Source organism: Lontra canadensis, unplaced genomic scaffold (genome assembly GCF_010015895.1).
Source record: "Lontra canadensis isolate GAN:19392208 unplaced genomic scaffold, GSC_riverotter_1.0 scaffold16, whole genome shotgun sequence".
In the NCBI taxonomy this organism is placed as follows: Eukaryota; Metazoa; Chordata; class Mammalia; order Carnivora; family Mustelidae; genus Lontra; species Lontra canadensis.
Window position 1 is genome coordinate 6,579,816 of NW_022631010.1, and position 25,990 is coordinate 6,605,805.

General features: G+C 53.7%; 2 protein-coding genes across 5 annotated transcripts in view; both read right to left on the minus strand.

Moving 5' to 3' along the window:
• Nucleotides 1-1,164: 1,164 nt before the first annotated feature.
• On the minus strand, nt 1,165-3,057 carry AVP (arginine vasopressin). Its single transcript, XM_032859383.1, is given in 4 exon segments — nt 1,165-1,370; nt 1,372-1,406; nt 1,538-1,739; nt 2,887-3,057. Coding segments are annotated over 4 exon segments (501 nt in total). The 5' UTR covers nt 3,007-3,057; the 3' UTR covers nt 1,165-1,226.
• Nucleotides 3,058-22,433: 19,376 nt separating this feature from the next.
• UBOX5 (U-box domain containing 5) overlaps nt 22,434-25,990 on the minus strand; it is a 34,735-nt gene continuing 31,178 nt past the window's right edge. For 3 of the 4 annotated variants that reach the window (XM_032859054.1, XM_032859052.1, XM_032859055.1), the window contains exons 4-5: nt 25,457-25,618; nt 22,434-22,965 (exon numbers count right to left, since the gene is read on the minus strand). In XM_032859054.1, the coding sequence (XP_032714945.1) occupies nt 22,547-22,965; nt 25,457-25,618 (581 nt within the window). In that variant the 3' untranslated portion in view covers nt 22,434-22,546. Of the gene's footprint in view, nt 22,971-25,456; nt 25,619-25,990 lie in introns of all 4 variants that reach the window. The other variant, XM_032859056.1, reaches the window with a different exon arrangement.

Here is a 25,990-nt window from a genome sequence, read left to right on the forward strand (position 1 = left end):
CTGGCTTCTAAGTCAGTGGAGGATTCCAGAGGAGAAGTCTTTTTTTTGCCCCAAGGCCTGGAGCAAGAAATCCCAAGGACAGGATATAGAGAACAGATGGAACAGAGCAAGAGGAAGGGAGGGTGTAATGGGACAAGGAAGGAAACAAAAGAGGGCCAAGAAGCTGGGGGACCAGGGAAGAGAGGCGGGTGAGGCACAAAGGGGATAAAGGAAGAGGGGACAAAGAAGGACAGAGGGACACAGAATAGCATTGGCCGAATGCCCGTGGATGTCTGTCCTGAAGCTGCATGTGTCAAAGCATGGGAGGTCCTACAGTGTGTGTGTGTGTGTGTGTGTGTGTGTGTGTGTGTATGTGTCCCTGCCCATGGTGAGTCTGTTTGTATCTGTGTTTCTCTGGGTATGTCTGTGGTTCTGATTGTGTATTCAGGGTCTCTACCCATAGCTGTGCTCAAGTACCCCAAGGCATGCCCCTACTGGTTGTTCGCTGGTCTGTGTTTGGATTAGTGTGTGTGGTTTGTGTGGCTGTGAGGATGGGGGGACATGTAGCTAAGGTTTCACTGGCTGAGGGGGGAGACTTGGCGAGTGCTTTACTTCCTCCTGGAGGGATAGTACTCTGCCCTCTGTCTGCTGGGTCTGGGGTGATTTGCTGCCTCCTGCCTCCAGACTCTCTCTCTCTCTCTCTCTCTCTCTCTCACACACACACACACACACACACACACAACCCTCAGCCCTGGATGAAATAGTAGACTGGAAATCTGGGGAGTTGGGTGGGACCCTGAAGCCGTGCCTCAGTATCCGGGGATGTAAATGGGGATAGTTCCCCTTCGAGCTTTCTCACTCTTCCCTCGGAAGCTCTCAACGTCTCTCTCCATCCTTTTCTCTGTCTTCTCTTGCTGTCTTGTTCAATGTCTTCCCCTCTCCTCGCCTTTCCTTCCACACCTCAGCTGGGGGGTCCACCCAGCCCCTGCAGGATCACTCTTGGCCCCAGGCCTGCCCGCCCCCGCTCCCCAGGTCGCCCTATGCCTAGTTGCCCCAGCACTCAAGCCAAGCCAAGATCACTTCCCCGCGGCTGGGGCGGAGGAGGGAGAAGGGTCGGCGCCCCACCGTCTCCTCTGCGCCCCCTCCCCACCCACGGACACCAAGACAGACACTCGCGGGTGCATTTTAAAAGGTTTATTTCTCCAGGTTGCGGGGGGACGGGAGAGGGGAGGGTGTGAGCGAGCGGCTTAGTAGACGCCGGGCCGGGCGGGCTCCGCGGGCTCGGGCGCCCCTGCCAGCTGCACCAGCCGCAGCAGCAAGGCGCCGGTCGGCCCGTCCAGCTCGGTCGCATTGCTTCGGTCGCTGGCGCGGGCGCGGCGGTGGAAGCCGGAGCCCCCCCCGGCACTCGGGCTCGGTCACGCAGCTCTCTGCGGTGGGGAGGGTACATAGGGTGAGCGCGAGGCGGGCGGGACCCAGATCGCCCAGGCCCGCCCGGAACCCCACGGGCCACCCCTGCCCAGATCCCCGTCCGCCCCGGGGCCGTCCCGGTCGCGCGCACCATCGTTGCAGCAGATGCCGGCGGCGGCGCAGCGGCCCCCGCTCCCGCATGGCTGGTGGCCGGACTGGCAAGGCGACGGCAGGTAGTTCTCCTCCTGGCAGCGCAGCGCCTCGGCCGTGCCCACGAAGCAGCCCAGCTCGTCGCCGCAGCAGATGCTGGGCCCGAAGCAGCGCCCTTTGCCCCCGGGGCCGCAGGGGAGACACTGACGGGAAGGGCAGGGGTGGGGGGAGGTGACCGAGGGCCGAGCGAGGCCGGGGGGCCCCGCGGTCGGGAGGGAAAGGGAGCACGTCCACTAAAGTCCCTGGGTTTTCAGGTGACAGAGGACCGGCTCTGAGTGACAGCCCTCAGCATCCTCCCAGGGGGGCCCCCTCCGCACCGGGCTGCACGGAAGAGACCCTCCCTCTCAGCTCTGGGGCCATCACTGGTGTGTGCCCCTCTCTCAGCTGCCCACCCTGCCCCTAACTCCGACCTTCCTCCCCTGCTCCCATCACTCAAACTTGATCTCTAGCGCCTGCCCCGCCCACAACACTTCCAGGCCCCTCCTGCCGTTTCTGTCTAGGCTCTACCAGCTGGTGGGCCTCTGTGGGCCTGGACCTGAGCTCACCCCCCAGCGCTAACTGCGGGTGGCAGAAGCCTGAGCCCTAGGGAAGGGCATGGGGCACCTCGCTGACTCGGGTTTCCAAAGGTGCCAAGCAGAGGGAAGGGTAGTCTGTGGGGGCTGCCCACCGACCCACTGGAGTCTGTTCAACAGCTCAGAATTGAGCCACCTCTGGCCTCGGTGGGATTGAGCATGGTGATCAGGTTTCCCTCTGCTCTGCTGAAAAGGGCATAAAAGGGAATTGACTGGACATGCAGGGTGGGGGAGAACTGGGCTAGGTTACCAGAAGAAGTTCCTTGCTGGAGGTGGCACCCTCACCCCAAGGAGCTCAGAGCAATGACCAGCTTCTGTGTGGGGCCCAGGGGAGCTGTGGCTAGGAGAGGGTGAAGACTGGAGTGGGGAGACCTCCCATGCTGGCTAGGACACAGCCTGTTGTGGCTGCGAGGCTCCGACCGGCACAGAGGAGGCCTTGCTGTCCAGTTCTCCCTGATGTGCCCTAAGCCCAGTTACTGGGGAAACACCGGCTTGCCTTCGTCCCTTGCCTGCATGAGGATAGCGTCCCAGAAGTCCTTCAGCTTGTCCTAGCCTGCCTGGCAGCCTGGCCACCCACCCTTGCCCAGCCACACCAAGCCTCCCTTCTGCTGGGCCCTGCCTCTCCCACTTCTCTCCTTCCTGGCCCCTGCAGGGCAGTGCTGGCCAGCCCAGGGCCTCTGTCCCCTCCAGGCACTCCTGAGATGTGCCACGCTCATACCTGTCTCAGCTCCAAGTCAGACAGGGCCCTCTTGCCGCCCCGAGGGCAGTTCTGGAAGTAGCAGGCGGAGGTGAAGGCCAGCAGGCCCAGGAAGCAGGCAGGGAGCATGGCGTCCGGCATCCTGGCGCAGGTGGGCACAGTGTGCGGATCCCTGTGCGGACTGTGCAGCGCGGCCTTCGCTGACTGCCTATTTATGTCTGCAGGTGTTCCCCCGGAGACGACGTGGCCGCCAACCCACCCCCCTCCCCGGTGACTTCCCAGGAACCCACGACCGCCAGGTCCCAAGCCGTCAGCAGTGATTCAGGCGTCTGGGGACGCACGTGGACCTGTCTGTGGGGGGGGCCTGCAGAGGAGGGGCGCCAGCCTTCAGGCTGTCACTGGCAGTGCGGCTACGGTGTGACAGGAGCTGCTGCAACAGTGACTTGGCTCTCTGGACCTGGGGAGAAGGACAAATGGGGGCAGGGGTCTTGCAGAGACTGTCCCCAAGCTTTCTGGCTGCCCAGAAGAGGCTGGGGGGGTCAGCGGGCCCGTCCCCAGACACAGACACCTGAGAAAGTGGTGAGGGGGGCCAGAGGAACTGGGGTGCAGGGAGCAGGGTCGGCCCCCGCCCAGGAATGGTGGAACAGGGGACAGACAGGTATGCAGAACCCCATCAGGAGGGTTGGTCTCCTGGGGTGGGGGGGAACGACACTGCCACCCCCCACCCCACTCACACCCAGAGCAGGATTCAGACCCAGTAAGATTCAAAGATGTGGGAAAGGCACCTGCCCTAATTCCTACCCCTACAAGGACCCTAGTTTGTGGAGATAGGGGCAGGTACTCTCTCAGGCCTGGAATAGAAGTGGGGGCACAGGAGTTTTGGTGTTGGGGGGCTGAAGGAGCCACAGCCGAATGAGACTAGCCTGAGAAAGCAAACTTTGGTTCACAGCTCCAGGCTGGTAGGATGAAGGGACTAAAGCCTCCCTCTCCTGGGCCACCAGAGTGCCCCTCTGATCCTTGGACCCAGGCTAGCCACCCTACTCCTGTCAGGATCTGTTACGCCCCTGGCTCTCCCAGCCCCAGGCTCTTCGCCTCCTCTCAAGGGGAGCCAAGAAAGTTCTGGCTGCCTTCTCCCCAGCAAGTGCTGTAAGGGGCTCAGAGTCCCAGGGAGGGACCACCCACACTCAAAACCTTACACCGGGCTTTTCAGGAACATCCCTTTATGGACTGTGAGGACACTGGAGCCCAAAGGCCTGTCAGAATCTGGCTTCTGTTGCTCAAAACCTCCTGACGGGCAGTTTCCTTGATCTCTCTGTGGCTCACTTTCTTCCAGTGTAATGTGGGGAAGACGCTAACTAGTATCCACCTCATAGTGTGGTGAGGACTGAAATAATAATATATAAGAGCTTTAGAAAAGTTTCTGTACCACCATAAAGCTAATTAATAACAGTATTGTATTGTAAATGCTATTATTTTTATTAAGAGCTGAAGAGAGTCTTCCAGAGAGAACAGCTTCCTGGGTTAACCCAGGAGGAATATTTTCTTTTTTTTTTTTAAGATTTTATTTATTTATTTGACAGACGGAGATCACAAGTAGGCAGAGAGGCAAGCAGAGAGCGAGAGGGGGAAGCAGGCTCCCTGCTGAGCAGAGAGCCCAATGTGGGGCTTGATCCCAGGACCCTGAGATTATGACCTGAGCCAAAGGCAGAGGCTTTAACCCACTGAGCCACCCAGGCACCCCCAGGAGGAATATTTTCATTCCATTCATGGGGCCTAGAGAGAAGCTGGGTCCGAACTATTGCTCCCCTGAGACTTTCAGTTGTGATGGAGGCCACAAGGCCTAGTTTAGGCCAGCTGTGTGGCCTTGGCCCAGCACCTTACCCTCTCCGCACTTCAGGTCCAAGTTATCATCTGAAAATGTATGGAGCTACACTCACTAAAGGGCTCAGGGCCTGGGACAGGCCAGGACACGCATGTCCCAACCAGCTGTGTCTACCAGGATCTTCATTCTAAGACTTGCCTCCCACACCAGGGCCCCCTTGAGGACCCCAAACACCACGGCCATTGAGATGCTAGAGGGCCTGCTTCTCCAATACCCACCTTCTTGGAACATGCATGGGCTAGAAAAATCTTGTTACTGTGCTGTCATGTCAAATATATCACCTCACACATCTCATGGATCTTTTGGACACACTATGCTCCTACACTTCCCTCACATGTTCCCTTTTCAGATCTACTTTTTCACACCTCCTCTATCCTTACATCCCCTACACCTGGGCTCATGGATCTTTAGTCACATGTCATTTTAAAAGAGAGGACTTAGGGGCACCTGGTGGCTCAGTCGTTAAGTGTCTGCCTTTGGCTCAGGTCATGATTCCAGGGTCCTGGGATTGAGCCCCATGGTAGGGAGTCTGCTTTCCTCTCTCTCTGTCTCTCTGCCTGCCTCTCTGCCTACTTGTGATCTCTGTCTGTCAAATAAATAAAAATCTTTTTTTTTAACAAAAGGGAGGAATCAGGTCTTTCACCAGTCCCTCTCCACCCCACCCCCTACACATGCTTTCCCACCCACCATTTATTTGTTTTAATGACATCATAATAGTTAGATTAGTACTGAGTTAGACTTCAGTTATACTCTCCAAGCTAAGCCATATGGTATATTATGATGACCTTTCCATCCTTGAACAGCTTTCTGTGTTCTCTGGCGTTAGAGATCGCCTTGGGTTTTCACTGTGGTCTCTGTACTATTTTCATCCTGAAGTCAGTATTTACTCTTCAACCCTCTCCACCCAGTCTTCCACCCAAACCAATGCACTGAAACTCCTGTTACTGAGGTCATGAATGACCTCTACATTGCCAAAATTTGTGGTCGTGTCTATGTCCTCATTTTACACAATTCCCTAGCAGCATTTGACATGGTTGAGCACTTGTCCTTTTTAAGACTACACTTCAGGGGCACATGGCTGGCTCAGTTGGTACAGCATGCAACTCTTGATCTTAGGGTTATGCGTTCAAGCCCCACATTGGGTGTAGAGATTACTTAGAATAAAATCTTTAAAATAAAATAAAATAAAACTACACATCTTTTTTTTTTTTCCTACTATACTGGATGTTCTTTCTCAGTCTCCTTTTCTGCTTCTTCCTCTTTGACTTTGACTTCTAAATATCGGAGAATCCCAGGGCTCCTTCATGCATCTCTTCTCTTCTCCTCTTTCTACATATCTACTTCTAACCCCATGACTTTATATACTTTCTATAAATTCAAGATTCCCAAATTCATAACTCCATCTTGGGCCTCTCCCCTGAGTTCCAGATTTGGAGTTACAACCTACCTAATGACACCGCCCCTTGAATATGCAACCAGCCTCTCCAGCTTATCATGCTCAAACTCAACTCCTGATTCTCAGTCGTTCCCCTGCTCTCTCCCACGATTCCCTAACTGTAGTCATACCACCAGCCAGCCAGCTGCTCCTCGAAGAACCCGAGACTCACCTTGGTCCTTCTCTTTTCCTCACCTCTTTAGTAATCCTCCCTTGAAAATATATCTCAAATCTATACCTTCCTTTCGCTCCTGTTTTGAAGTCTCAGAGCATGTTGTTTTTTGGTCCTAGAAGGTTCCCCTACTCTCCCTCAGTAGGATTCCCCTGGCTGCTTCAGTGTCATCTCCTAAGAGGACACTTCCCTGGCCGCCCACCTGGTGAATCCCTCCCTTTGCCCCACCTCGGTCACTTTCTAACTTGAGTCAGTGTTGAAGGATTAATAGTACCAACGACAAACTGCAGTTCATTTACTTGTCTGTTTATCCGTTGTGTGTGATGGCTGTACCCCTCTAGAGTGAAACCCCCAGCGCAGAAAGGACTTAAGCTTTCTGTTCAGTCCCATAGCCTGGTACAGTGCCTGCCACACAGTGGGTTTTCAATAAATTATGCAAAGGAGGAAAGGAGGTTGTGAAGTCCTGGGTTCCAGCCTCAGCTTTCCCAGGAGTTACTCCACGACCTTGGGTAAGTCACACCTGTTCCCAAGGTTTCTTGTTTAATGCACTAACCTCCCTTCCTATCTCACTGAGGACTTCAGGGAATCAGATGAAGGTGCTACAAAGGTTAAGATTTTCTGAAATATTTACAGAACAAAGAGTTGCAAGCCTCCAGATTAAGCCTCAAATCTTGAATACTCTTTAAAGTACTTCCTTACTGCTAGACCATCTTTTCTGAGAGCAGGTGATTGTTAGCTGCCCAGGGCCATCCATTCCCGTTTCTTATTCTCCTTTTCTCAGGATCAGCCCTGGGCCTGCACCACAGGACACCGCACGCTTCTTGTCGGAAGGGGGTTGGCCACATTCTCAAAGGGCCTCTGCGGCCACCCTCCTCACCTGTGGTCCACTAATGACCCCCAGGACCCTCGGCAGTGGAGACACACAAATGGCCTGTCCGCTGTGAGGAGGTGAGCTGCTGTGAACAAAGCGGTAGGAACCCCGAACTGCTCACTAAATTGAATCAAAGAGGATCCACAGAGCAAGGATCACAAGTGTGAGAAAATGCTGGGCTTTCAGGCGGACACACCGGGAGCTGAGAAGGATCCACGGCAGGCGTGAGAGAGGACTAACCTTGGCTTCTTCACCTCCTACGGGGAGCGCAGGGTGAATGAGTCATCAGTTCTCCACAGGGCGTTACATTAAGCTTAAAAGAATCAGGAATGAAAAGGCCTCATAAAAGGTTTTACTTGCAAAAACAACCTAACTAAAAAGCAAAACAAACCAGGACAGCATCTTTTGGACACTGTCTTCGTGTTAACGCCTGTAGGCGGCAGGATGGGTGAAGTCGCATGTGGGGTCTCAGAGCCCGCTGGGACCGCGTGGCTGGGCCTGGTGTCCCCACTGGGCTGGGGCCAGAGCTGCTGCCCTCCCACCCCCAGCCCTCTGAGGCTGCCCCCTCCCGGCGCTGGCCCGGGAGAGCCGGGATGTCAGGGGGCCTCCAGCACCCCATCCCCCCGCCCCCGCACCACGCAGCGCAGGGCAGGGTCAGGCCTCACGGCGGCTGGAGCAGGCGCCCAGGGCCCGAAGCAAAGACAGGAAGAGGCTCGGAGGACCTCGGGGACCGGCGGCGGTGGTGCGAGCCGTGCCCTGACTGCCGAGAGCCCCATGAGCGCTGCGCCCGCGTCACTTGGCGCCCCTGGGGATCCGGCCTGGCCGCGCTCCGGTCCAAGAAAGGGGTGCACCCCAGCGCCCGGGCCCCGCAGCAGAGCGGGGAGCCGAGGCTAAGACGCGGAGAGGGCTTCTCGAATATTCCTTCGGAGCCTGTAATTTGGGGACTGAAAGTTAAATGGAGAGTTCTGGGAAGAAGGCTGGGGAGGGCACACCTGAACCAGGTGAAGGAGAAGGATGCAAGCCAGTGTGTGTGCCTGTGTGTGTGTGTGTGTGTGTGTGTGTGTGTGTCTGTCTCTGTGTTTCTGTGTGATTCTGTGTGTCTGTGTATGTCTGTGTCTGTGTCTGTCTCTGTGTGTGTGTCTGTGTGCGTGTGTCGGCATGTTTGTATCTGTGTGTGTGTTTCTGTCTCCGTGTGTGTGTGTGTGTGTGTGTGTGTGTGTACGTCTGTGTGTGTGTGTCTGTGTCTATGGTGGGGGTAAGGGCACAGCAGGGGACAAAGTTCTGGAGTATGTTGACCCACAGACAACAGCAAGGACTTCCCCTGGACCAAACTGTTCACACGCATTTCCTTCTTGAGTCTGCATAAAACCCTAAGAAGGAGAAAGTATTTTTTTAAAGATTTTATTTATTTATTTGACAGAGAGGGAGAGCACACAAGCAGGGGGGACAGCAGGCAGAGGGAGGAGGAGACTCCCTACTGAGCAGGGAGCCCGATGCGGGACTTGATCCCAGGACCCCGACATCAGGACCTGACCTGAAGGCAGGCACTTAACCCACTGAGCCACCCAGGTGCCCCAGGAGAAAATATGTCTCATTGACACTTGCAAACAGCTATCAGGGACAGAGAAGTTGAGGTGCTTGCCCAAGGAGGCTCAGGTAAAAACCAGTGAAACTGGGCCCCAGTGTCTGTGTTCTCCGGCACTCCTCTGCCTCATAGCCAGTGGTGACTAAACCCCCAAGATATTAATATTTGCTAGGATTCAGAGCTAGAGGTTGGTGGTCTTGTGGCCGACCCAGGGTTCACGGGTGTTAACCGGGGCTTCCTTACTCCCTCTGGCACCCTCCACATGTCTGGGTATCTCTCCTCATGGTGAAGGTATAGCCACAAAATGGTTCCCTCCTCTGAGCCTTTCCCTTCTCGAGGACCCTCACCTTGGCCCAGGGTCCCCTCTCCTAAGCTCCTCCAGGCTGGGTGAGCACTTGACTGTGTGTTAGATCAGCCAAGGTTGACTCCAGGGCTGGGGTATCTGCAGGCCCCTTCTAAATGGGGTTCTCTTAGTGAGGCACAGGAGGGACTGGCAGCTGGCCAGTAATAGGGGTTGCTGCAGGTCCCAGGCTGGGAGGACTTGTAGGATCCTATAGATCACTTCAAGTGGGAGGACCCTGCAGCACAGAGAAGCTCAGTGTCTTGTCCGGGGTCACACAGCTAGGTAGTAATAGCTATTGGGTGAGGAACACTCAGCCCCCCATTCCTTCACCTCCCCAGGCTACACCTGGTCTCAGCCTGCAGAGCCCAGGCTCCCATCCGTCAGCTGCCCAGACTGACCACACCACTTTCCTTGTGTTTCACTTCAGGACCCTCTATGGCTCCCCACTGCCCGCCAGATGATGCCCAAACATTTTAATGTCACCTCTGTCCACGGTGCCCTTAACCCCCCAAGATTATGCTTCTCCCAGCCAGGATTGCAGGGTGTCTTCTCTTAGCGCCTTTTATTCGATTTTTCCAAGAATCAACCTTTGCTCTTATTGAATCTCCGATTTGTTTCATTAATTTATGCTGTTGTCTTCATTAATTTCATTTTATCTTCTTTGAGTTAATTCTGTACTTCTTTTCTGACTGTGTTGAGTGCTTGGCTCACACATTTTCAATCTTTCTCCTTTTTATTTTTTAACTTTTTATCTATTCAAGTAGTCTCTACACCCAATGTGGGGTGCAAAATCACAACCCTGAGATCAAAGATCACATGCTTCACCAATGAGCCAGCCAGGCACCCTCCTCCTCCTCCTCCTCCTCCTCCTCCTCCTCCTCCTCCTCCTCCTTCTTCTTCTTCTTCTTCTTCTTCTTCTTTATTTATTTGACAGACAGAGATCACAAGTAGGCAGAAAGGCAGGAAGAGAGAGGGGGGGAAGCAGACTCCCTGCTGAGCAGAGAACCCGATGCGGAGCTCGATCCCAGAACCCTGGGATCATGACCTGAGCCGAAGGCAGAGGCTTAACCCACTGAGCCACCCAGGCGCCCCCTTCTTTTTAGATAATATATTTTAAGGTTGTAAACCTTCCTTTGTTAAATGAATTTTTATTTGTAACCCCCTTATTGTCATTGGGTTCTAAACATTTCGTGTTGTCCGCACTGATTTGTCCTTTTGCTTTCTAGTTATTTCCAAGTGTGCCACGTTTTTGTTTTGTTTTTGCTTTGGGGTTTTTTTGCTGTTGTTTTTATTTTCCATAAGCATGGCAAATGTGTTATTTTATCATTGATTTTTACTGTTTTTGTAGTCAGATAATGTAGCCTGTGTTCCACTGATTATCTGGAATGTGTGGAGACTCGACGCGTTGTGGCAAAGCGGACGGTCCTGTTTGACTGTCTTAAGCGTCTGGTAATGTTATACGAATCCGTAAAAGTAATTGTATTGATGCAGCCGTCGGGTGGGCAAGACTGTGATGCCAGTGGTTCATAGCTTCTCTGCCTTCCCAGACGCGTGTGTGCCTAGTTGTCCTCCCTAGGACGGGTCCGCCGACACTTCACTGCAATCCTGGCTCATCCACGTCTCTCGCTTTGAGGATATGCTGTTCGGTGCACACCAAACACATCTCGATGGATTGTTTCTGTTATCATTAAACACAATCTCCTTATCCTTATTGGTGTTTTTGCTTTAAATTCTATTTGCCTCTTATTACTGTTGCGACATTCTCCTTCTTTTCGCTCTCCTTTCCCATCCCACTTCTGTGCTTTAGTGATGTCTGCTGAAACAGTACATGGCGGGATTTGATTTTTTACTGAGTGTTCCTGTTTTGTTTTGTTTTGTTTTGTTTTACAAGGGAGGCTTAATCTGTTGACATCCGTGGGGATCGCTCGGGCTCATTTGCACACATTTCGCTTCTGTTTTCTATTTATTATGACATCTGCTCCCTTCTTTTCCTTTCTTTCTTGTCTTCTAAAAGATTGGCTAACCTTTTTTTTTTTTTTTTTTTTTTTTAAGATCTTATGCTTGGAGGAGCACCTGGGTGACTCAGTGGGTTAAGCCTCTACCTTCAGCTCAGGTCATGATCTCAGGGTCCTGGAATCTAGCCCCGAATCGGGCTTTCTGCTCAGCAGGGAGCCTGCTCCCCCCTCTCTCTCTGCTTGCCTCTCTGCCTACTTGTGATCTTTCTCTCTGTCAAATAAATAAAAATCTTTAAAAAATAAAAAATAAAGATCTTATGTTTAAGTAATCTCTACACCCAGATGCCTGGGTGGCTCAGTCGGTTGGGCATCTGACTTTTTGTTGGCTCAGGTTGTGATCTCAGGGTTGTGGGATTGAAAAGAAAAATCTCTATGTCTAAAATGGGTAGGGCTTGAACTCACAATCCCAAGATCAAGAGTTGCAGGCCTTTCTGACTAAGCCAGCCAGGGGCCCCCTAATAGATTGGCTACCTTAATTTATTTTTTTTAAGTAGGCTCCACACCCAGCATGGAACCCAATGCAGGGCTTGAACTCATGACCCTGAGATCAAGACCTAAGCTGAGATCAAAAGTTGGATGCTTGACTGACTGGGTCACCCAAGTGCCCCAGATTGGTTATCTTTAAATTTTATTTCTATTCTTTTAGTAGCTGACCTAAACAATGCCTGAGGCTGTCCATCTCCCTCTTGTCCTCCCGAGCAAGATGAATTCCCTAGAATGTTTAACCAGGAATTCCTTCATTCTCATCATCCTTTACATTGTTGTCAATATGTTAGGGTCACCTTGATTTTAAGACTCCTCACTACTCATTATTTTTAAAAATGATATTGATGGAAACTCCACTCACCATTCCTCTGAGAGGAATCACTGCTAGAGATTCTGTACCTCCCTCCCACAGTGAAGAGAAGAAAAAGACTGTTTCCCAGATGGAGAGGGGCATAGGCAGCTCGGGGCTGTGCTGATATACTCCTGGGGGGAAGACTATATTTGGAGCTGGTCTCCTGGAGATGTGTCCAGATTCAATTCTGAAAAATCCCCTCATTTTCCTAGACCTAACTGTCTTCTGCACCAAACGGCACATGGAATGATCTAGAATTAGCTAATATTTACTGCATACTCATAGTGAGTTCTCAGCTCATACACTATAAGTCTTATGTCTTGAGATATGACATGACAGCCATCACCATTTTGTTGGTGAGGAAACTGAGGCACCCAGGGGTTAAGCAACTGTCCTGAAGAGCCACAGCAGGCAAGGAGAGGGGACAGGATCCCAACTAGCCCCAAGCTTCCAGACAGCCCCAAGAGGGCTCGCCACCTGCCAGCTTCTGAGGCTCTGTTGGGTTCACCCAGCTTCCGATCTGCTGTTTCAATGAGAAGAGGGAACTCCAGGAGCTCCCACCACCGTGTCCTCAACTTGTTCATCTGGTGCCACCCTAACTTGCTGCAAAATAATCTGAGAAGGCCAAGATGGATGAGGGTAAGCGTGGAAGAAACGAGACTAGCCGTGAGGTGAGTGCTGATTCAGTGCTAAGGGGTACACAGAGTTGATTATACTAACCCAGATTTTTGTGTCAGTGTGAACTTTTGATAGTAAAAAGCTGGTGTGTTTTTTGCTTTTGTTTTAGTTCTTTTTAAGTCTCAGCCCCACCTTTTGTGGGATCTGCGGTAAAATATGATCAAATACTTAGAAATTTTTAGGTCAAGCTAACTAAACGTTAAATGAAATATGTTCTATCCTCTTACCTTCACAAATACGTGCTCAAAATGACAAGCCTGGAGGCGCCTGAGTGACTCAGTGGGTTAAAGTCTTTGTCTTCGGCTCAGGTAATGATCCCAGTGTCCTGGGATCGAGCCCCACATCGGGCTCTCTGCTCCGCGGGGAGCCTGCATTCTCCTCTCTTTGCCTGCCTCTCTGCCTACTTGTGATCTGTCAAATAAATAAATAAAATCTTAAAAAAAAAATGACAAGCCTGGGTTCATATCGGGAATCTGGGGCTCTTCGGAGTTCTACAGCACGGAGCCTGGGAGCCGGGGGTGGGGAGTGGGGGTCTGTAGGGAGCTGGCCTCTCCCTGCAGCCTCGTTCAGTCCCACATCCCGAGGGACACACATGCAAGTGGATACCCCAAGCTGCAGGCTTGGGCTATGTCCGTGCGCCTCACACTCGGCCTCCCCCATCCCCCATGCAAGTACATGTACATACTTCAGGTGGTCTCACCTGGGCACAGACCCAGACAAGAGGCCCCCTCCCACCCTAGAAACGGTCATGGGAATGTTAGGCAGAGTGTTCCAGGCCACAGCCCGCAGGGTCCCTATTAGGGGATGGCATAGCCCCTGGTCTCACCCGGAGGAGGCCTCTTAGGCATTACTGGCCCTTGAAGCCCTCAACGCCTGAAATCCAGAGCCAGCAGACCAGAATGTGCCAGAACCTCACTCTCAGGAGGCACAGAACTCCAAGGGCTCAGCTGCTTCATCCCAACATGCCACAGGACATATGGAGGTCCAAACCAGAATGCGAACATCAGTTTTGCTATCTTCTGGCCCTTTCTGGACAATCCTACATTCCCCTCATGTTCTTGAATGTCTGTTGCCAGCTCTCTACTCCTGGTTCTGTGTTCTCTAACAAGGTTGGGAAAATTTGAACAAAAGAAATTTACTGGAAGGCTATTAATAGCTCATAATTTAGGGGCACCTGGCTGGCTCAGTCAGTTAAGTGTCTGCCTTCAGCTCAGGTTGTGATCCTGGGGTCCTGGGATGAGTCCCATGTCAGACTCCCTGCTCAGTGGGGAGTCTGCTTCTCCCTCTTCTCTCCGTGCTCTCTGTTGCTATCTCTGTCTCTCTCAATTAAATAAATAAAATCTTAAAGAAGAAATAAAGAGTTCATAATTTAGGGGAAAAGCTAGAGACCCAGGCTCAGAAACTGAGCGGTTCTGGAGGACCATGAAACACCAAGCCGGGAATGCCTCCTAAAATGGATGTGTCAGATCCCCCAGCGGCAGCCCTTGCAATGGGGATTCTTGTACTCGTGACTTATGAAGGAGGGAGGGGCCCCGGGAGTGAGGGAAGCCAGACAGGGCAGGGTAGGAAGGCAGGCAAAGATGCCATGTCAGCTGGAGTCTAGGCTCGACCTGATCCCACAGGGCTCTGAGTGCGAGTGACACCAGAGTTGCCCTACCTCGAGGCAAGGGGGCTGGTTTCTGTTCTACATCTGGGCATGAGGTGTTGGTCAAGGTGGTTGGCGGGGAGGAGATCTCCTAGGCATTTTCTTGGTGAGGTAGCTCCCGTTGGCTGAGGGCCAGCCTTGGGAGATGGATCCACTGTAGGCATATTCATGGCATCTGGGCGACGAATGGGCCTCGTGGCAACGACACTCCCTGTAGGATGATCACCTTCAGCTTTCTTCCTCCGTTCAGGGTCACACTCCAGGGAGGCGTGTCTATTTGGCGTAGCTGGTCTCCTATGCCCACCCCCTTAGGGATCTCTGTAAAGATCCCTTGGCCTGTATCTGATGGAGAAAGAAACTGAAGCTTGAGAGAAGTCCAGGGTGATATTATGAAGCGTCAGTGGGTGCTGTAGAGCTAATCCCCCAAAAATCCACTGAGATATTTTTCTGAAATCAGAACCAGAGTCCAGTCTTTAATGCCCACATCACCATCCTCAGCACAACAGACCTCCCCCACCTCCAGGTGGACGTGTACCCCCAAGAATGCTTGAGTCACATGTTTCCCTGGCTCTCTGAACCTTCAGACAGTGTTCTTTTCTTCAGTGGGTCCCCGGGCCCTGAGGGAGCTCTTGAGGAAATGCCTGAGCTGGTGGCCAGCCCTGGTGCACACATACGCAGGTCACAATGTGAGGGCTCAGCAGAGGAACATCTTTGGGCCTTCCCCTCCCCCTCTGTGCTGAGGACGACTCCGACTTTGCCTTTCTGGCTTCCCTCCACCCCCACCCCCAGCTCTCTCCATAACAGCTGTCTAGGATCTTGTCCTTGTTCCAGTTACTACCACCGTGCAACAAACCTCTCCAAAAGGCGGTGACACGGAACCACCACCATCTTAGGATCCTAGATTCTGAAGGTCAGGAGTCCAAACAGGGCACAGCAAGGACTGCTGCACAGTGATCGGGGCCTCTGCTGGAAAGTGTGAACAGCTAGGGGCTAGAATCATCTGGAGAATTCTCCACTCACCTGCGTGGGCACCTGGGCAGGGATGACCCACAGGCTGAGCTCAGCTGGGACTGCCATCTGAAGCACCTATTGCCCTGTGGCCTCTCTGTGTGGCTTTTCACAGCTTGGTGGCTTCGCAGTAGCTGGATCTCTTGAACATTCCAGCTCCTGGAATGCTTCAGGAGTGGTCTAGGAACAAGGGCTTTAAGAGTGTTCCAGAAGTGAGGCACTGGCCTGCTCAGTTGGAAGGCCATACGACTCTTGATCTAAGGTTGTGAGTTTGAGCCCTACCCTGGGAGTAGAGGTCACTTAAACATAAATAAACTTTTTAAAAAAGAAGTAAAAATAAAATCGTCACAGTGGCATGAAGTCAGGAGGAAAGGACATAGACTAAGGTTTGAGATTGATTTTTCCAAGGAGTCTGGGAAAGGAGGAGATGGATCAGCTGCAGAGAGGTGGCATGGGAGGTAGACGGAGGAAGCGGGGCTGTTTACGAGGTGTTACTGAGTAACAGCCTGGGGTGAAATGGCATTTGGGTTGCTGAATCTGTTTCTTTTGCCCCGGAGTGCCTGGCCCTAAGACTGAACCGCAGTGGTCACAGCTTTGCAGGTGGTAAGCAGACCCAGCATGGCCAGATCTAGCCAGCCACACCCAGCCTGCCCCCAGAAACCTTCAGGGTGGAGGCGCCTACTGTCATTTCCGTCATCTCATTACCTAGGGTCAATGTACAAGGCCATCTCATGCATAAACGCGTGCCCCAGCATCTCATTTCCCCTGCTGTTCATGCTCCCCTGCCCCTCCTTGTTCCCAGGGGCCAGATCCCCCCAAGCCTGATCTCATCCTTTGGGTGGGAGGGAGAGGAAGGCAGGAGAGAGGGGTTCTCTCTGGAGGATCCTGGTTCCTGAGACGGGCTAATTACAGGCTTCCTAATTAATGAGCCATGGGGTTGCATTTCATCAGCTGAGTCACAATTGATGTCTAGGCCCTGGACCCAAGGGGAGGGTATCAGGAACCATGGGAGGGGAGGCCAGCCTGTCTCTGCCTCCCAGAACCCTGATTCTCTACCCACCTCTTCTTTCTTCCTCTCTTTCTTTCTTCCTTTCTTTATTTCTTTCCTTTTCTTTCTTTTAAGAAATCTCTACACCCAACATGTGGCTCAAACCCACAACCCCAAGATCAAGAGTCAGATGCTCCCCCTGCCCCACTCCCGACTGAGGCAGCAGGGCGGGGGATGCCCTACCCACTCTCTTTTCAAACCCAGTTCTCTCCACTGGTTTAGAGGCTATCAGACTGCCCACCTTCCTCCCTACTCCTGTCTTCTTCCCAGTGTTGACCTTCCTGCCGCAATCCCCCAGTCTGTCCATCCTTCATGTCTTCCCACCCCACCAGGACCACGCAGGGCTCATTGGGTTACTGTTTCCCACTCTTCCAGTTTCTCTTTCAGAAAGCATCTCGCTCAGCCACACGCATCACACATCTGGGGTTGCCCTCTGCAGGGTGGCAAGCCCAGTGCAGTGGTGGAGTGGGTGGGCGGGAAGGACAGTCCCCCGCTGCAGTGACCGCAGCCTGCCACAGACCATTCCGGGGCCGCTCTGCACCTGCTCCTTCCCTGTCTGGCTCTTTGCTCCTTCCCACGTCCTCCTCCTTAGCAGCCGCATATGACGGGTACTTTTCCACTCACATTTCAACCAGATTTCTCCACTTACATGAAGTGAACTGTGCTGAGTCTTTGTTGGGGGGGGGGGGACAGCTTTTATTTTTGTGCTTGGAGGTGTAATATTCTTTAATGTTCAAAAGCTGTGCTGTAGCTTGGTCGTGAGTTGTTATTCCATAATTAGACTTTTTGAGGAGCCTCTGGTTCTAGTTTGCATGGTAGACTTGGGCCGGAGCAGAAAGGCTCCTGTAGGTCGAGGAGTTGCTTGGCCCCACCAGACCAGTGCTAGCGGTGGTGCCTCTGTGCCCTGCCTGGGGTGCCAGTTCACTGGAGGCATTCTTAGAGGCCCTGCGGTGATGACATCCAGGCCACCCCTATAGAGGGGACTTGAGTCTGCTCTTTGGCAGCCCCTGCCACCAGTAGAGCATCCCAGGGGTTAGGAGTGGCCTTGGAGTCAGTCAGTTGAGCTCTTCATGGACCTGAGCCTCAGTTTCCTCCTTCAGGAGTTAAGGATTAGTGTGTGGGGGGGTGCTGGCTCAGTCTGTAGAGTATGTGATCCTAGTTCTCAGGGTTGCAAGTTCAAGGACCTCCCCACCCCCTCGCCTTGGCTGGAGAGCTTACTTAAAAAAAAAAAAAAAAGGAGCTGCAAAGATTAAATGAGGTCATACAAATAAAGCACTCAGCAGAATGCCCCCTGCCCCCCACACCAGAGTGTACTCAGTACTAGAAACTTAAAAAAAAAAATTTTGAGGGGGCGCCTGCGTGGCTCAGTGGGTTAAGCCTCTGCCTTTGGCTCAGGTCATGATCTCAGGGTCCTGGGATGGAGCCCCGCATTGGGCTCTCTGCTCAGCAGGGAGCCTGCTTCCCCCTCTCTCTCTGCCTGCCTCTCTGCCTACTTGTGATCTCTCTCTGTGAAATAAATAAGTAAAATCTTTAAAAAAAAAAAAAAAAACTTTTGAGGGACGCCTAGGTGGCTCAGTGGGTTAAGCATCTGCCTTCGGCTCAGGTCATGATCCCAGTGTCCTGGGATCCAGTCCTGCATCAGGCTCTCTGCTCAGCCGGGAGCCTATTTCTCTCTCTGCCACTCTGCCTGCTTGTGCTCTCTCTGACAAATAAATAAATAGATCTTTTTTTAAAAAAATGTGTATGTAAATGCCTCCTCAAAAGCCATTAAAAAAACTTTTGAATTCAAAGTTTGTGGATGTTTTTTTTTTTTCTTGAACACACATAGGTGGCCTTCACAGTCTTCATAACTTCCTTGATGAGAACATCCGAAGGATCACGTGCGTGTAAACCCCCTTGTTCCTTGGCCCTCCGCAAGGGGGCGACACGGCTCCTTAGGCCCCGCGGGAGACCTGCGCCGGAGGCTCAGGTTGCCGGCCGCTTCCGGTGGCGCCAGAACTGTTCTCCGAGTTTTGCCAGACAATCTTTGGGCTAGAATCCTAGGGGCGGGATGGCGGGGTCAGAGGGTCCACGTACATGTGACTTTGCTAGAAACTGTCACTTGCCCTCCGCTGAGTTCGGACCCCTCGCATTGTCACCCGCGGGGCGCGGCAGCACCTGCTAGCCCACAGCCCCAGCGGCCAAGGGCGGCCGGAATTCGAGATGAGTGCCGACCTGCGAGCCAAGAGATGGTGGTTCACGGTTGCTTTATCATATTGTGAGCAAGGCTGAGCATCTTTTGACATGTTTAAGAGACCGTGTGCACTTCTTTATGAATCTTTATTTTTAGAAGTTCTATGCGAACCATTGTAATACGCTTTACAAATATATCTTCCCAGCTTGTAATTTACATTCTCACTTTGCTAATGGTAGCTTTCTTTTTCCATGCACAAGATTGTTTTGTTTTTTAATTTCAACGTAGTCAGATTTGTTAGTCTTCTCCCTCACTGTATCTAGATTTTGAAAGAGGAGCGCTTTCCTCACTCCTGGGCTCCCAGGCATCCCCTCATTTAACAGTTTCTTCTAGTTCTTGGACGGTTTTCCTTCTTCCGGCAGCTGCAGCACCACTTCGGGAGAGATCCATCTTTCCCTGTTGGTCGGCTGGATTTTTAATTCTGTTTGATTGGTCTGTGTAGTCAAGGGTTAGTTCTCCCCACCCAACCCAAACTGTTCTTCATTTTCAGGGTTTTCCTGGTTATTCTGGCTTGTTTTCCCAAATGATTTTGATAATAAGAATAGTGTCTAAGACAAGGGCAAATGTCCATAAAAAACAAAAATACGGTAAGGGAGGGGCGCCTGGGTGGCTCAGTGGGTTAAAGCCTCTGCCTTTGGCTCAGGTCATGATCCCGGGATTGGGATCAAGTCCCGCATCAGGCTCTCTGCTCAACAGGGAGCCTGCTTCCCTTCCTCTCTCTGCCTGCCTCTCTGCCTATTTGTGATCTCTGTCAAATAAATAAATAAAATTTAAAAAAAAATACGGTAAGGGAAAGAGTAAGCAACAGGCCCACACAGCATGTATACACATTTTTCCCCTTATAGGTAGATATTGTAAGGAGGTTTAAGAAACCCAGAATGTTCGTGTGGTCCTGTCTCAATAATATGGTTGTGGGTAGCATTGTCTTATTGGCACAAACCTTGGTGGAAAAATCTTGCCGAAGGCCACCACCAGTCTGCCTCTTCTTCCTTCATACCCTGCCACTCTGGAGATCTTGGCACCCCTCTGGACCATGGCACTTCTTTTTAAGAGGGAGTGTGTTACTGAGGGGTGGGGCCCACAGGTGGCTGGACAGAGCATCTTTGGCTGATTCCCAACCCAGCCAGCCCCCTTCAGCCTAGAACTGGAAGGAAAGAGCTGCCAGAACAAGCGGGCCAGAGGCCGGGTGGGCCAGCGCAGGATGCGGAGGGGCTGGGGGGCAGCTGGGAGAGGGCAGGGGGCGGAGGGGGACACCTGCGAGGGAGGGGACAGCCCCGAGGCACCCCGCCCGCAGCCCTCACAATGGCAGTCGGCCCAGTATCACAACCCCACAGGCAGGAGGCAAGCAGTCAAACAGCGGCCTGGAAGCCCGGCAGGGAGCAGCCTCCTCCAGGGGCAGGTCTCTTTGTCTGCAGACCTACTTACAGCAACCCCTGAGGCAGAGGGCTGGTTTCCTGGGGGATGGAAAAGCTCCTGCTGGCGGAGCGGCCTCAGACTGGAGACCCACAGGAGGCCACCGTGCAGCTGCGGGCTTGGGGCCCCAGGTGCTGCGGGGAGCTGCGGCCTGGCTGCCAGGAGATGGAGTTCTCTGTGAGTACCGAACAGATGCTCATCTTCTTCCTAGCTGTCTGGTTCTTCTACTTCTTCTTCCTTCAAGACTTGTTCTGAGCAGCCCTCCCTCCCACTGTCCCGGGGCTGGCGGGCCAGAGCCCCGAGCGAGCTGGCCCAGTCCCTGAACAGAAGCACAGAGCGGCCAAGGACTGAAGCCTTCCTTAGACCCGTGGGGAGGATGGCCAGGACGTCAGGTGGCCCTGCTCCTCGGAGATGCAGATTTGGGGCCCAGCCTCTTGCTCTTGGACAGCTGCACACCCCACACAGGCTTGGTGTCGAGTACACAACAGGGGAAAGCGGAAGACGTGTGCCCCCAGGCGACCTGTGGCCGGGAGATGGGGCAGCAGGCCACATCAAGGCTTTGTGCTCCGGAGTCTTCCCAGAGTCAGTGGGGCCCAATTCCGTGCTCCCTGTGGAGCTGTTCTGTGCCTGGCCCGGGGCGCTGCTGAGAAATAAACTGCCCTCTGAGCCTCGCTAGCAGCAAGAGAATTATTATTCCCATTTTCTAGGGGAGCGAATCAGCCTAGCAGCGCTTAGTGCTATTTCGGGCAAGGGCGGAAAAGACCATATCCTTTTGGGGGGCTCTTCAGAATAAGATAAAGGGGCACCTGGCTGGCTCAGTCGGTAGAGCATGTGACTCCTGATCTTGGGGTTGTGAGTTCAACCCCCACATTGGGTATAGAGCTTAAAAAACAGTAAGATAAAAAGGGATGCATGTCCAAGGATGTGGTCGTGGCTCCACCTGGGCACAGGCACAGGAACTGTCCTCCCCAGTGGCTCCCAAGCCTGGTTTCCCACCAGGGCCATCTGGGGAATAAAAGCTGGTTTGAAATGCAGATCACCAGGCCCCTCCACAGGTGGGGAGGCAGCTCGGCCCTTACCTGGGCATGCCTCCTGCAGAACCCACGGCGGGGGGTGGGGGGAGGAGCAGCTGCCTCTGGCCCCCTGGGGTGAGGCAGACAGGATTCCACTCCCCCCAGGGGAGGATTCCTGAGTGGTGAACCTGCTCCCGAGGTCTGAGTGGGCTGCTACCCTACCCCAGGCCCCCGCAGGCTGAGGACATGAATGGCCCCACCCCTAGCACGGCTTCTGGGGCAAATGCTGGGTGGGGCTTTTCTTACAAGATGAGGAGGCAAAGAGGATAAAGCAAGAATCTGGAATAGCTTAGACCTTCGATGTCAAAGAGCACCCAGGAGCCTCGCTGGCTAAGAGGAAAGCCCACCAGCGCAGACCTTGAAGTCTCAGGTGAGGCTGTGTGAAGGGAAGAGCCGCAAGGCGGCAGAGGGAAGGAATTTCTTCTGGGGACACACAAATCCCCTAGGAATCTCTAGCCCCACCCCCAGATCTCTAAATTCCTGGCTCTGGACTTGAGTCCAAGAATCAGAATTTTTAATTAGCTGCCAGTAAGACTATACCTCTGCCTCCTTCCCTGACACTGCCCTGGGACAGAAGCGGCAGCAGGCCTTTGGGGGGTGGGCAGAGAGCAGGCAGCTGGGATTTCAGGGCAGCTTGAGGCCCTTCAGCCTGCCCACAGACTCACAGGGGAGCGGAGAAGTGCCCGGTGCACCTTCTCACAGATGTTCTTGCAGGGACTAGAACCTTCCACGCAGTCAACAGCTGTAGGAGTACAGGTTACCCTGGGACTCCACAAACTAAACTCTGCATGAAAAGAACGCAGCTTACTCGTTCAAGTACTTCTGACAAGGGCCCTGTGTGGCAAAGCTCTGTCGGCCTCAGAGGGCAGAACTGCCAGCTGGGCTGAAAGCAGCTCAGTGGGTGCCCAGCCTCCCCACTCACTCCCGCACCCATGTGCAAACCCTCACACGTCAGATGCATCTGGAAACGTGACTTCTCATCCCTTCAGGCCACGGACCTGAATTGCAGCCTGACTGGGTTGCCATGACAGCTTGAGGCTGCCCTGTGACAGCCCCACTTTGTGTGGGTGCCGGTGGGGGACAGACGTATGACGACAGACAGGCACTCTGTCAGGAGGAAGCCACAGCGGACAGACGTCAACCATCGCTTTATTAAGGCTCAGAGTGGTCTGCCAGTCGGGGGCTGAGTCATTCACTGAGACCCTGCCACCAAGCGCTCCCGGGTGACACCGAAGGCAGAGGCTATCTTCGAGATCCCGAGCCACCGTCTGTTGTGCTCCACTCACACCCACCCTGCAGGGCCGGTGTGTTTGCGGGCAACGTGGGGGGGGGGCCGGCTGACTCTCACAGCCCCTGAGCTCTGGCAGGGGTGGGGGGTGACAGGGAGGCTCAGGAAGGCAGGGATAGGTCCCCCATCCCTCCCAGCCCAAATTATGGCTTTGTTATCCTATTGCCACTTGAGCAGGAGAAGAGTGCCCCCTTCTACCCCACACTCTGGCCCTGGCCTGGGTGCTACACTGTGGAAGGAGACAAAGGGAAAGCCCCTGGGGAAGAAAGGGCCCCTCTGTGCTTGGGACCTGGCCAGACCTCAGGGATTCTTGACCCCATTCCCTCAGTGACTCCCCTCGGTGGGTCTTCTCAGGCTGAGGCTGATCACTCAGAAGTGGACCCGCAGCACGTCCTGACTGGCAAATGGCTGCTGGCAGGCTGTGCAGGCCATGGGCAGGGAGCGTTGCTTCTCGCCCAGGCACGGCCGGCATAGGAGGTGGCCACAGGGAAGCTGGTACACCGGCTCCTTTTTGAAGTAGGGAGAAAACACTCTTTTGCAGGAGGTGCACTCGGGGCCTGGGACGCTCCCAGGCTGCTCTGGTAAATTAGGGAGGAAAAGAGGCCAAGGTTAGGGAAAGGCGCCCCCTGCCCCCTGGGTCAGGCTCCGTCCCAAAGGCCAGGCAGATGCCTGGAGTGGGACAAGAAGTTTCCTCACCCTCCACCCCTGCCGCAGCGTGGCTTTATCCCTCCCGGGGCCACTTCGAACGGATCTGGGAGGACAGGGTCTTGGGGAGCCTGGGAGGCCTCCCCGCAATGATTAAATCTTGGTGCTCCAATGGGTGCTCAAGAAAGAACTGGCTTCTGCAGGCAGGTCACACCGAGCCCTCCCTCCTGGTCTCCGAGCAGGATTTACTTTCCACTGGGAAAGGCTGCCAAGGTCAGAGTGGGGCACAAGCTCATCTTGACAACAAAACTAAGAGGCAAGAGGCCACAAGACAAGTAAAAAGCAGAGCGGGGTCAGGTGCAGCAAGGCCACCCAGGTCCGGGGAGGAAGGGGGGCACCAGAGGGGTGGGGCTGAGGTCTGTCTGCAGTGGAACTGCCCACTGGGCCCGGCATCTGCTTCTCTTCAGCCCGGCAGTACCCCCCTGAGCTGCCAATCCCCTTCCTGTGCTGCAGGCGCTCTCTTTCCTGGCTTCCCTCAGGAGGGTGCCTCAGTCCACACCCCTCTAGAGAAGGCCAGGGGGGCCTCTTGGGGGAAGAAAAGGGACTAGCCATGCAGAGAAATGGATAGCAAGTACAAAGAATGGCTGGTCCAGAACCAAACCAAACCAAGAGAATAGCTGGTCCACCAAAGAAAGACAGGACCCAGAGGTGTGATGTATGAGACTGGCTTCGGGCGAGACTGCAGTGGGGGGCAGGCCGGGGCACGCAAGACTTCACAGGCAGCAGGAAGATTCCAGGCTCAACCGGATGCCCTGAGAGGTATCTAAGAAGTACAGTGCCACAAGCTGGCAGACAGCACACGAAGACCCCCTCCGGCCCCTGGGTGCGACAGGCAAGGGTGGCTGCCAGGGAGCCGCAGGGCTGCTGCAGGGCGTGGGGCCAGGGGGCAGCAGAGAACAGGGCTCTGAGGCCCACCCGGAGGAGTACCAACAAGACTTGAGGATGAATGAGTATCAAGAATGTTGAAGGAAACCAATGATGATGTCCACATTACAGACCTGACCAAAGGGCAGAAGAATCTGCTCTTTTTTTTTTTTTTTTAAAGATTTTATTTATTTATTTAACAGAGAGAGAGATCACAAGCAGGCAGAGAGGCAGGAAGAGAGAGAGGAGGAAGCAGGCTCCCTGCCCAGCAGAGTCCGACGCGGGGCTCGATCCCAGGACCTGAGATCACGACCTAGGCTGAAGGCAGAGGCCTTAACCCACTGAGCCACCCAGGCACCCTGAGGCTGCTCTTTATCAGCACTGGGGTTATGGTAGGTGCAGGGAGAGCTCTGGAGGGCGTTTGCAGTTCTGAGTTAGAATTTCACCCAAGAAATATCCATGAGTTTCCCATGGGGAGGGTCCAGGCAGCTGTCAGGGAGGCTGGGGTCTGAGCTCCAAGGAGAAGGGGCTACAGGTGAGCAAGGGCAGTCACCGGCCGATGGGCTCTTGCTGTGATGACAGAGAGGACAGAGAAGAGGGTCCAGGACCAAAGTCTGGAAGAGGCAGAAGAGTCAGAAGTGGAAACTGCAAAGGGATGGTGGAAAAGGGAGAAAAAGAGTGTACCATCTGGAAGACCAAGAGAAAGGGAATTTTGGGAAGGCGGGACTGGCTGGCCACATTAGACACTGCTGAGAGGGTGAGCGACCACTGGGTCTGAAGTCCATGGAAACCACTCGTCACCTGGACAAGAAGGTTCTGGGGCCCCGCCAGGGTGGAAACATAATCAGAGAGATAAGAGGGGTGGGGATAAGAAGCAGAAGAGGTAAGATGGCCCAGGATCCGGACAAGAGAACGGCCCGGCTCTGGATGGGCAACAGGAATCGAGCGTCCGCCTTATCATGAGCTTCCTCAGCCTTCATCCCATAAAAACTGTCCCAGCATTCCAGCAGATTCTCTCACTTTATATCCTAGCTGATTCTATCTAATGTGGTCCCAGATTCAGGGTAGGCAAAAACTGGCTCAGTAAGCCGCCCAAGTTCTTTGCTGAAACACCAGGAAAAATGTTGACAGGAAGGGACGAAGAGGACAGCCCCAAACTCCCTCCACAGTTACATGAAATAAACTACCCAGGTGTCAGATGGGAGACAGACTAGATATGAAAACTAAACAAAGAAGGACAAACGTGAAACACCACAGAGCTGCCAAGCCCTAAAACCATAGAATTACTAAGACTTAACCAAAGAAAGCCTTTCTTGTGAAGAGTTACACTTCACAGGAGCCCCTCAACTCCCCCTGGAAAAGGAAGGAGGCCAGGGTCTCCGTGAGCCCGGGTGCCAGGGCTGAGGAGGCCAGGTATGGCGGTTGGCAGAGCCCCAGAGGCAAGGCCCAGCCTCCCGTCCCAGGGCTCCCAGGACATAGATGGGGCCTTGGTTACCCGAGCAGGAGCCTGGCCTCCAGGAGGTGCTGCTTTCTCTTGTGCCCAGGTGCTGGAGCTGCCCCCTGGTCAGCCGAGCTGTGAAGGAGGGCATGGAGCCAAGGGTCGACGTCAAGGCAACTTCCAAGCTTTGTGACAGCTTCTGCTCATGGGACACTGGACCTGACAAGAGATGCACAGACCACAATATCCAAAGAGAGGTTCAGCAAAAGAGAAGAGCAACCATAAGTCCGTGGAGGGCTGACTACTCAAATGGCACTTCCAACTTCAAGTGGACACAAATGTGAAGCACTCCCCCCTCCCCCCGCAATGTCTGCCAGTGGACTGTGATGACCGAATACCAGCAGGTAAAGCCCCACCCAGCTTTCCAGGGTTCCTGGGCTCTGCTCTAGCTTTCCTCCTCCCGGACAAACTGCTGGCCAAGCCCAGGCCACCTGGTGGCTCCCCTGTGGAACTGCACCACACTTTCTGCAGGTCTTGCAAGCCAAGGAAATGACTGGGCAAAGGCCCAGCTTTGTGCCCCTGCTCCCTGTC